General features: G+C 37.2%; 1 protein-coding gene across 2 annotated transcripts in view; it reads left to right on the top strand.

The window, feature by feature from the left end:
• Positions 1-12,801, top strand: part of T48 (FU domain-containing protein T48) — a 29,063-nt gene that overhangs the window by 13,254 nt on the left and 3,008 nt on the right. For both annotated transcript variants that reach the window (XM_074089256.1, XM_074089257.1), the window contains 3 exons: positions 3,337-3,512; positions 8,132-8,308; positions 11,988-12,085. In XM_074089256.1, the coding sequence (XP_073945357.1) occupies positions 3,337-3,512; positions 8,132-8,308; positions 11,988-12,085 (451 nt within the window). The remainder of the gene's footprint in view (positions 1-3,336; positions 3,513-8,131; positions 8,309-11,987; positions 12,086-12,801) is intronic.

The following is a 12,801-nucleotide window of genomic DNA, read 5'->3' as shown; positions in this document are numbered from 1 at the left end:
CACATAGAACACAATAGAATTACTATTCGATCAATCCCGCTAATTACAGCCGGTACACTAATCGCGCCGCGTGCGCTTTCCCTTTGGAAAGTACTACGCCAACGGTAGAGCACGTCAGACGTTAAGTCAACTATATTTTTTTACCAAATCGATTTACAAATGTCATCCATCATGCAAACTGCAAACTGCCAGTCATTGACATTGTGATTTCAATACTAATTAAATCATACGTGTGAACATGTGTGTTTAGATGTGTTACGATTTCAACGTTCTTTAATATAACTTTTACTTTCTTCTCGTTTATGATACATCTACCATTAACGCTATAACCACAGAACTAATACCTATTACGTGCAATAGAAATGTATTTTGTAGTGTCGCTTCTATTTCCCTGCATATTCAATGTCTCTACTTTTCTCCTCTCCTGGAATGCGAACACATTTATTTACGATAGTAAATTATTAGTATTTTACTACAATAAATTATGGTACTCGCAAGTGATGTGTAATTATTTTTGAAGCACAATGTCTGCAATAACCCATGACAGCTTTTTAACCATAAAAGCGCCTCACGTTTTTAATTGGCGTGACATTTTTAATCCTCCTATTATTAGTTCTGCTGTTCTATTGGAATACCAATATTTTTTGATCGGTTAAATTCTTAATCACACAATCTTCTCACGTTGTAGACGACCGTTACCAAAATCAGAACAAGATAAACAAAACAGCAAAAAACTGTCGATTAAGTTATGTATGACAGGGTGTAGGCGTGTGCGTAGAGAAATTTTGAAACTTTACATTCACCATTCGCTACGTTTGTCGCCAATGTGGCAGCGGTCTAAACAAAAAGCGAAAGCAACCTTACAATATTTACATACACCTAAAACAAATGAAATTCAAATTTCACTGGCAATGCCTGTCTTACGTTGGGCGTCCCCAGCAAACAGAATCATTAAGAGGATCGTACGATTATCGTAGGAGTTACCTAATCAGCGTGTTATACAATATGCATTGCAATCAAATGAATGCGAAAATGCGAACTAAATGTGTGTTGCAGCTACTAGAAAAACAGCTAATCAACTACTTAAAAATAAACGAAATGACAGCTTTGACGGCTCATACCTAATTGCTGACACTGAAAGATTGTTATCGGTCTGCTTAGCTCTTTGGCTTAGCTCGTATCACGAACAACCACAAAATGTTAGTGCGTCATGGGTGACGTAAGTTTGTTATAGATATTAAACTGCCTACCGATAACTGCATCTTATTTCCTACAAATTGAAACAGTTAACACAATTTCACAGTTTCTTAGTTTGTTTGTGGAAAACCACGCACTAACGGTACCACAGCTATCAGTGTTTCTTTTTACATTTATGTAGAGCCGAAGTCAAACATATAGTTCTTTGTTCTGGAAAATCGCATACTTAATTTCCGCGGGTTAGATATAACTTATGTATATACCACAGCGTCTCTCGGTTAGTGTATTTGGCCAACGCGAAGAGCCCATGCTTTGCACATAATATTTTCAATTATATCCTCAATCGCTACTGTCTCTTTCTTGAACCTGCAAAGTAATCGAATAAGCGACGGTCGTGCATCGCCATGCATACCATTACGCCCAAACAGGGCATATTAGCATAGAAATACCAGCGCCGGGTACGAATGACAAATTTAAGGGCATCAAATTGGGATTGACTTCGATTTGCTTTTTAAAATTCAATCTTTATTTCTGTATTATTACGAGTATGATGAGTTTGTCGGGAGTTTTGTGCGCGAAATCTGTAAATGTACCTTTAGGTATAATGTAGAAAGAAATGATAATGTTGACCAATTTTACTAGATACGAGTACCTACTTTAGGTATATATTGCGAAAGATAGATTAGCATGTATGGATATCAAAGGAATTGAAATGGAAGTCGCTAATGTCGCTATTATCAAAGTACACGGGTTTTATTTTTTTTTATTTTTTTGCTACTTATTTAGTATTTTTGTCATAATAATTATAATTTGTATGTGTTGAGTACCAAAGAGCAACCTGGTTAGTTTTAGTTTTGTAGGTATTTTTACCAAATTCGAAAACCTCACTGAACAAAAACGTCCACCCGATTTAGGTACATCTAGCGAAACGTAAAGGATGAGATGTTATTAATGAGTTTCGAAATTTGGCGCAAATATTTTTAACTTTCCTCTCTTAAAACAAGATTAATGGTTAAGGAAGTTGGTAAGAGGATACTTTTGTGAAATTTTGAAAAATATCACGTTCCAATTTTGTTTGATGTCAGAAATAAACAGAAATATTTTGATCGCCATGAGTACGTTTTATTTTCGTTTAATGAGAAATTATAATCTACCTCGTCTTCGTTAGGTATAATTTTCGCCCACAAAAATCACAATAAGTAAATATATACAATAGAAATGATGGTTCATCAACTTCAGCCGCCGCATGTTTACCAACTACTATAATACTACTTTTTCTTATTTACTTTGACCCCTGCCTTTCCTTAGTTGTAAAGTTAACAGCTGAAATAATAAGTACTTAACTACTTTGCGGTTGCATCGAAGTTTCCGCGCGATGTTGTGCTTTACTTAATACTCATAGTAAAAATTTATTTTAAAAAAAAGAGTAAAACGGACTCCAAAAAAATAATAACGAAAAATGGAACCGACTACAAAACCCTTGATAATATTTTTCTAGGTACCTACTAGCTCGAAGTCGGTGCCTCAGCACGAGCCAGCAGGAATGGAACAATAGTCGTCTACCTCACCTACATACTATGGGTTTCAAACCATCCTGCTGGGTCGTGCTGAGTCACCGACTTCGAGCTAGTAGGTACCTAGAAAAATATTTTCAAGGGTTTTGTAGTCGGTTCCATGTTTTGTTATTTTTTTAGTTCGATTTTCCCGATTTCAGATCTTGACTTGGTGACAATGGGACCACCTCAGAAGAATACTCTTTAGAATAAAAAAGAATTTTGAAAATCGGTCCACAATTGACTAAGTAATTGGTGAACATACATAAAAAAAATACAAACATTGGAACATAGAACCTCCTCCTTTTTTGAAGTCTGTTAATAACAAATGTATTTTTTCATATAAATTCCGAAAAAATCAGAGTTAAGTATAAGCCCGGCTCGAACCCATAGCCCTCTCCCTGAGACACGTCAACAGTTTTTAATGATTCACCGTGATTGATACTTATTTGTTACTAGATTATGTTTGTTTGTTTGTTAATCATGAACAAATAGGTATGTTGAACTACTAGGCTAGGCACTACGACTTTTTTAAAAGAGATTTCTTGTACTTAGTTCAAAAAATAATCATCATAATGTTTTTCAGGATGCGGACCCGAATGTGTGCGGTGTGCGGCTGACGGTTGCATCAAGTGTGCAAGACTTCTGGTCTGGCCAGGAGGGACTTGCGCACGCGTCTGCCCCTCGGGCTCGCGGGAGGCGTGGGCGCATGACGACCACCTCATGGGCCGGGTGTGCTACCCGGCCAATACTTATAACGAGGTATTACTACAAAAAACAGCATTTAAGGCTGCGTTTCTACCAGAGATGTGCGCGATGCGTTGCGAGGAATGTGTTCATTTTCATTTGCCTATCCCCGCTGGCTCCACTCAGCTGTTTCCACTGAGTCTGGTGGATTCGCAGCCTAAATATGATTAACAAGAAAAAAAGAACTTTAAGGCCGTTCCCTGAGCCAAATACGCAAAACTACCCCAAGAATTATCCTATTTTTCTACGAAACGTTGATATTTGTAGACGTGGGAAAAATATATCATTCTTGATTATATTATCTTTAATAACACAGCTTTCGAAACACGATTCATCACACTTCGCTCGATACAATAGGTATTTTTTCTTCAATTAAATGACACTAAACGGAAATTGTCCCCTGTCAAACAAAAAGAAAGCTTTCCAATTCGGTATTTAATTGAACGAGTTTTGATGCAGAATGCAGATACGCAAGCAAAATTTCTTGTGCCACCTTCTTGCCAACGATGGTATATCTGAAAACGCCAGTAGATTAAAAAAACTACCAAGAGCGTGTCGGACACGCACAGGATAGAGTTCCGTAGTCGTTAAGAAAAAAATCTTGGCACACCTTATTTTAACATGTGGTTGTTTTACATCTGTGTCTATTTTGTACATTGGTCAATGGACAAATATTACCTGTAAAATCAACTGAACCGTGATAGTTTTCCAAGTGTCTGACTGCCAGGGAATGACTGACGTAGCGAGGCCATAGTTCAGTGGTTCTTAACCTTTTTATTTGGAATTTACCTTTGACGATTGAAGACATTGATGACATTTCCGTTGCGTTTGTGCCCACTATAAATCTTATAGCACCCTGTTCGATACCAAAGTAGAGAAAAGGAGCAACACCGTCTTCATACAAACGGTCGGAACGCGAGTTAAATCCACGCGCCACGAATTTTCAGCATACCTCGGCAACCATCAGTCGCGAGTGCTCCGCGGTTACTTACGGTACTCACGCGCATTTTTTACGTACCATAATATGTCACAATGATATAAACAGTATTGTTTGGTGTACGGATCTAATATAATATAATAAAAACGTATTTATTGAAGTTATTTATCAGAATGCGAATTTTTTATACTTACTCCTAAATTCAACAATAAAGCTTTTCGCACATCTCAGAAGAGGCGCAAATACTTCTCCGTAGCTAATTTTTAGGTAACAAATATACGTAGTGATGAAGCCAAATAAAACCGTTTAAAACATAATACGTTTTGTGGTTTATTAAAATAATGTAAAATGCATTTTTGTTAAACAATACTTAGTCCATCTTTAAATCTCTCCTAATCCTTTCCCTACTTTAAATTTCATGTGAAATTATCAAATCAAATACATAACTGAAGAGTGACAGTTAGTAGAGTAGGCAGCCCTATCGCGCGTTTGTGTACCGAGCCGAGGTAATTATATCAAGGACGCTGCCGAGACGGATTACTGTCCTTTTCTCTACTGTGTCGATACCCTTCACGAAATACAGCTGTACCCTTTATTTAGGGATACGTATGTACATAAAAACAAACTAATACTTTTTGCATACCATCTACGCTTCATTAACCGAAACAAGACACAGGTATTTAATTTTAGTTCTATTAGTCATCTACTGTGATGGCGAAAAATGTCTTCTTTCTTTCTTTCTTCTATCAAAGTCAAAGTCAAAATATCTTTATTCAATTTAGGCTATAACAAGCACTTATGAATGTCAAAAAAAATCTACCATCGGTTCGGAAAAACCTCTGTTGAGAAGAATCCGGCAAGAAACTAAACGAGATCAGTTCTATCTACTGCCTTAAATGATTGAAAAAAACTGTGCAAATAATATGAGGTAATAAGGTAATAAGCCACGCGCCGACATGGCTTCAGTCAATCACAGGAGCTGAAACACACAACAGGTATTAAATTCGCATTAGTTTGCATTTTCGTTCAAAGAAAACAGCTTTCAGTTTTTAACTTTCAAAAGGGCGTCTAAAAATTCGAAAGCGTTTTCAGAAATAATTACGTAAAGCTCTTCATAAAACGGTCTACTTTTTCGGAGTGACTTTAATCCACATTAAATTTATCTTTCTTTACCACGCGTCGCTTTTGAAGGCGTTGAGTTTAGGAAAATTGGGGTTAAATCCATAGGTGTGAGCATAATTGGTAGTGATAAGGTGATAAAAGAATTAGATTTTTTGAATTTCAACGAATAATTAGATCAACTCGGTGTATTGAACTGGGTGAAGCAATGTTTGATGAGCAAAGCAGATGAGTTAATGCGGGCGGGTTAAAAGTGATGCGAGCTCGAACCTGCCTGTGTTTACTGTTTACTAACATGTGTTTATTACAACATGCCTTAGAAGTCTTCCGTGCGTGGCCGCGCTGCTAGTCTTTTATAGCTGTTGAAATTTCACAGCTTCGCGTGTTTACGCAATGCCAACATAATCTAATCCCTTTTTACAAGCTTCTATTTAACTTGCAATGTATGTATGTACTCGAGTATGGTATGTGCGGGTCAAATCTGGTGACAATATAATAATCTGGTACCTACTGACATCCTGGTGGTCTGGCCAGGATCGTCTCTGCAGGATGGAACTCCTCGACAGTTAATGGCATCGACTTGAAATTTGGTACGGAAATGCAGTTTGGATGACAATGTAAGTATAGTCAACAAAAACAATACAATACAATACAAAAACTACAGTGAGCAAAAAAGCTTGTAAGTATTAAAAAAATATTTTTTAACAAAAACTTATTACTATTTATGTCCTAAAATACTCTTCTCGATTCAATTTAATCTAATTAAGGAACGAAAGACTGGCAAACACCTTGAATAAGACTGTGCTGAATCAATATGGCCTGTGAATGCGGCTTATGTGGATCAGTGGTAATATTAGGTACCTATGTACTATCCGACATCATTATATATTACTTTCTTCAGAAGTTTCCGTCGCCAAAAAAGTTTGAAAATGACTAGACTAGACCTCGAGCAAAGTGATGTGATATATCCAATGTAATGTGGTTTAATTTAATCGTTCTCACAACTCAAGTAATGTCATATTTTGATAACGACACAAAATATTCACCCGGAACAGCGTCGATTTTCACTTGTTTTCACTCCGATTCTATATGATGAACGGTGTCGATTTATTTATTGTACCTACTGCTGAGGGATTTCACTCAATTGACATGAAAAAGGAATAATTGGTAAGTATGAAGAATATAATTTATAAGTACCTACTAAGTACTGGCTAAATATAGCTACTAATTGTTTATTTAGTTTTTTTATGTTAAATGTTGTATATCTAAGACTAAATGTCTTGCTCTTTCAGAATTTATTATTCCAAGTGCATTCGATATCCATAACGGTCGGAGCGCAGCATTGCCTTTTATACACCATTCAGCATTCTATGAATAAAATTAACTTAACATTGCTTTATATATTATGATCTCATACGATGACTCAGAAGGCAGCTGGACCGTTCTAATGCACTTAACAAAAATTGTTTTTGTCAGGAAAAATCAACTTTTGCACTTAGAGAAAATTTACAATGAACTGTTGATAATTGAATAGTCTGATTTAATTAATGTTTGTAATCAGTCCATTGTATACTGCGTATGTTTCAATCATTGGCCTTTAACATTGAATTCCTTAACTAAATATCCATTACACTAGGTTCATCAAAGTACGTCTATTTCCTCAAATACGATTTAACTAGTTTGCTGATGTCAAAAATTCGTAGCTACGTAAACTTTTAAGCCAGTAGATACAGTCACGAGCGTTAATTTGGGACCCACTTAAGATCGAATACCTGTCGTTTTGTATGTCAATTAAAAGGATTTTTTCACGAAAAGGGTCCCAAATTAACGATCGTGACCGGACACTGAGAGTGGTCGTGGTCGTCCGTTAAGGGTTGAAACATCAAAACAGTGTGTGGTTAGTGCTCATATTCTTATGCTGGGCACAGGCCTCCTCTCAGAATGAGAGGGCTTGGGCCTAGTTCCCACGCGGGCCCAGTGCGGATTGGGAACTTCACACACACCATTGAATTGCTTCACAGGTATGTGCAGGTTTCCTCACGATGTTTTCCTTCACCGTAAAGCTCGTGGTAAATTTCAAATGTAAATCCGCGCATGAATTTCGAAAAACTGAGAGGTGCGAGCCGGGGTTTGAACCCACGACCCTCTGCTTGAGAGGCCATAGGTCAAACCACTCCGCCACCACGGCTGTATTTTTTAAGTTTCCATACATTGCGGCTTCAGATGGAAAGTGCCACTACTCAAAATAGTAGATTGTACGACAAGAGCATAAAACGAGCCATTTTACCCGAGGCGTTCATATAGCCGCCCGAGCCGGTACGGCGAGGATGGATAGACACGTCGAGGGGAAAATGGATGTAATGCTCGAGTTTTACACTCTGCTTATCACTTCGATGGCGAGGAAATGAAATTCTTTTTTGTTTTCAGGAGAACCATGCAAAGAACTCTTTCAGTCTTTCTTTTTACGGTTCCCTGAAAAAAGTTTTTGGGTTTTTACACTATCGAACTAAAACAGCGACATACTCTCAAATTTCGCAATCTAAAACGGTACATAACCTCCAATTATTCATGTTTGTAGGTGTTAGTTGGCGGCGCGTGCGGCGTTGTGGCGTGCATTGTCCTCGTTGCGGCCGGCGCCACGTACGCCAAGTGCCGGAGCGGCGTGCGCGCACGCTCGCAGCCGCTGCCGCAGCGGCCGAAGCACGATGATGACACACGCCTTAGAGATTTTCACAAGCAACTGGATTGCTTACGGGTATGTTAAGTTTTCTTTACTCTTAATAGTGTCACCGCGGTATTTGTTACGCCTTTCAATTTACTAAAATTTGAGGTTGGAGACGCGAAACTCATTGTTTTAAAATAAATTAAGGCTTTTTAAATCGTGATTTAAGGCAGTTCTTCTATGGATCTGACAGGCCTTAAGACCACTTAAACCTAAATTAAAAAGCCTGCAAGTGGACGTAAATGAACTTACAGAAAAGTTTAACTAAACTCACCGTAGTTTTTCTTTTATAGGTACAAGCTTTTTTGGGGTCTGTACTTTTTGCTACATTGTTATCCAAATTACATATCAATGCCAAATTTCAAGCCAATTCGATCTTTATAATATTAATGGATGAAAATTTGCAAGATCCGAATAATGGACATACCTAATTATAATATCGTCATTATTTTCAAAAAAGCTCGGACCTCAAAATCGATAACTTTTCTGACTGAACTTTATGAACGTTATTTCAAGGGTTAATTTTAATAACCTACCTATAGATTTGAGACAAATACGATTTTTTTCACATTGATCGATTTTCAGTGTGACACCTACTAACTTAACTAAGGACAAAAAAAACCGATTTAAAACCGATATTCAGGTTAATCTCAATAGATTCCTGAAATGTTCCAACAGAGTTTGAAGACAAAAAGTATATGACATAAATAATTACTTTTTTTTTACCATCTCACCTGATGTTAAGTGCAGATGAGGCCATGGTTCAGTAACAACCTATTCATTCTAGCCTTGAAGAGCCCTAGATTATTGAACGTAATTGATAGTCATATTGAAGCCGTGGTGGCCTAGTGGTTTGACCTACTCTCTAGCAGAGGGTCGTGGGTTCAAACCCCGGCTCGCACCTCTGAGTTTTCGAAATTCATGTTCGGAATTACATTTGAAATTTACCACGAGCTTTGCGGTGAAGGAAAACATCGTAAGGAAACCTGCAAAAACCTGCGATGCAATTCAATGGTGCATGTGAAGTTCCCAATTCGCACTGGGCCCGCGTGGGAACTATGGCCCAAGCCCTCTTGATCTGAGAGGAGACCTGTGCCCAGCAGTGGGACGTATATAGGCTGGGATGGATATTATAGTCATATGTATTTAAATAGGAATAATCAAACGTGTTTAACAGTAAATATTGCATGTGTTACCACCATCTTGCTCGCTATAATCCTGCCGTGAAGCAGCAGTGCTGCACTGTTGTGTTTCGGCGTGGAGAGTAAGACAGCCGGTGAAATTACTGCAACGCATCTGCAATCCCCCTGGTGTTGCAGGTGTCTATGGGCGGTGGTGATCTCTTACCATCAGGAGACCCACTTGCTCGTTTGACATCCAGTCGAATAAAAAAAATAGTTTTCTAATTAAAAGCGTAGTTAGAAATTTATTGCGATGGGAATCTTATCGTATCATACATCAAATCTTAGCAAAGCCTCGCCGACTAAATCCTCTCATGCAGCTAGCTACTCTCTATTCACTTGCTTATCTAGCTAGACCATAAACTACTAAGTAAAACCAAAGCTTAGTTAACAATCTCAACTGTGGTTAGCCTAACGGCACCACGGTTAAGAGAACTAGGTGGTTATGTTTTAAAACGAATTTGCTATAAACACACAGTAGGTACATGTCATTTTGCTATGATCCAGGGACCTATTTTGCTTTCGTTAACGCTAGGTGGCTACCACAGACCCAATAATAAGAAGAATTGAAATTTAATTGTATGTTTACTTCCAGAACCGGTGTGGGCACTTTTTCGCTTCTAGTGCACACATTTTGTGTATGTATTGTATTGCCAGTGCGGTTTTATCTTTTTTAAAGTACTAGATATACAATCTTTGCAGTAACCCAATTTTTTCAGTAATTAACTAAAGCAGTATTTTTATTTAGATTGAGCCGAAAAAGCAGGTAAATATCTGACTTTTCAACCGCACGCAGGCTGGAAATTTTTAACGACACTTGGAAGGAAAGTACTCTAATTGCTTAAGATAATGAAATTTACTTTCAAAGCAGTTTTGTTTATTTCTGAAAATGAAGAAACATTTCCTTTCAGCACATTTTGCTATCTTGAATTGGTATTGAGAGTACTTTTATCCCTCCAGGCGGTGTTAGTAATTTCCATCTGAGCACCTCGCGTTTTTATTTCGCACAACATTTCTATTCCTCTCTCATTACTTATTAGCTCTATGCTAGTCTACACAGTGCATTAGCTAAGATGAAGTGGTAATTTGATATTCACTTTTCAAGCTAAGCGGTATTGATAAAGTGCTCAACAAAGAGACGTACGGATGCATCTAGTTAACAGTTTTTTTTTCACACGTCGTAAGAGCGACTTGCTATGCTATCGTAACATCGAAGTAATGTATGATTACATTACAACTTGTAATAATGATTACCTCGGAGGCCGTTTCTTTAGCCCTGGTAACACTAAAATATGCATCTCTTGCAACATTCTTCTTAAATATTTTCATAAATGTATCAAGTTGGTAACTTAGTCTCTAATTATCGCTCTTATGTCATCACGCGTACCTATAATCACCACAATATGTACTTTATCATCCTTATTTATCTACCTACATAAAATTGCTTAATAACATAATTATTAATGAGCTATGCCATTTATCTCACCTATTAGTTTTCATTAAAATTCCTTTCCGATTTAAAACGACAACATAGTATATCAACGCATTTGTGTTGCAAGAAGCAAATTAAATAAAATACCGCGTGGATTGCTCAAAATCCGATTAAATCGGTACACTGTGAAAAGTGTAAAGTGCTACAACTTTAAAACGTTTCACTGACTTATCTAAATGATTTTAAGCTGAAAACCTTTCAATACGCTCAAACAGTTTATAAATAGAGGTTACCTACTTTATTTATGAACCCTATCCTAGTCAACACGATAAAGCAATTTAGAACTTGAAAATGAATGTTTGCGCTCTAAGGCAGCTTCTTAGCGAAGTCTCAAACTGCTTGTTTGCTACCAGATTCTTCTTTAGAAAACCTATAATTATATTTGTATTTGGTGATAAAAGCTAGACTTTATGGGTAGTTAAAAGCTCCTAATATAAATTTAAAACGATGCTCTATCGTTTTAAATTTCCAGGCCATCATAATATTTTTCGTCCAATAAATTAATAATTACGTATGTACCGTATGAATAAAAGCTTATACATACATGATGTTAAAAAAATCTTTAGCCACATTAAGGCTGCTGTTTACTAATACTATAAGTAGGTACGATATTATGTACCTACAAGTGGACAAACATTTCAATTCGAAAATTAAAAAAAATGTTTTTATTGAGGTCTTCTTAACTCAACTTTAATGCAAACCGAAATAATGCGAACCGATTTAATGCGAATCGAGACAGAATATTTTCTACTTGTATCGTATAACCTATTAGTAATCTAGCCTTAATATGGATTAAATTATCGAACTGGATTTTTTAAACATCTCATTAGTGACTAGTCCTCGGGCCTTATTAAAATTAGGTAAATACCTACTTAGTACCTGTTACAATTCGTAAGTATAGAATCAAATTGCTCAACATTGAATAAGAGGCATTGTCAAACGCGTTCTCATTTTAAACGACTACGATTATGAGTCGCGATGTAGATCAAAAGATGGTCGTAATCATGTCGTGTAATCTATTATGCAATGTTTGTTGCAGCCGCATGCGTACACGCTGCTCGCCATACTGAATCACACGCGGAACCAAGTTCGTGAGTTGTATCAGCTGGGAAACAACGACGCTGCTATGGCTTACAGGTAAACGATATATCATATAGGGAATAACCTAACCATACAAATTTCATTTTTAATACAAGCTTTTTTGCTGACTGTACTTGCATTTTCACCCAAACCACATTTGCATACTAAATTTCAAGTCGATGCTATTAACCGTTGAAGAGTTCCGTCCTGCGGAGACGATCCTGGCTGGACTACCAGGATGTCACTACTAGATTATTGTATTGTCACGCGATTTACATAAGTATTCCAAATTTCAAGTCAATCTGACTATTGAAAGTTGGTCAAAATAAACTTGCAAGATTTGATTACAGACAGACAGACAACGGGACAGGTGAAACTAAATAAAAGCTTGTAAAAAACTTAAGAAGACGACCTGTTGGATGTAGTAGTGCACAGAATTGATATCAATACGGACACGTTACTACGGACACGTTACTCTACCACATACAACAGATCACTTCTTAAGTTTTTACCTATAGCGTGATGTAGGGGAGACCGAGGACAGTTGTGACAGAGGAGAGTAGTGACAATGTCGATTTTTTAGAACTTATTAACTGCTAGCGAGTTCGCAATAGCAAGCGTTTTTTAGTTCAGGTCTCGAGGTATCTAACACGCACTGTTGCGAGCTTGTTAGCAGTAAATAAGTAAGTTCCCAAAAATCGACTATGTCACAACTCTCCTTGGTCTCCCCTACCTACTCTTAAAAGACATAAGTCGTTGATCGTGCATCTAAT

This window comes from Choristoneura fumiferana, chromosome 6 (genome assembly GCF_025370935.1).
Source record: "Choristoneura fumiferana chromosome 6, NRCan_CFum_1, whole genome shotgun sequence".
Lineage (NCBI taxonomy): Eukaryota > Metazoa > Arthropoda > Insecta > Lepidoptera > Tortricidae > Choristoneura > Choristoneura fumiferana.
The sequence above is the reverse complement of the archived record's forward strand: the minus strand, read 5'-3'. Positions and strand labels throughout refer to the sequence as shown.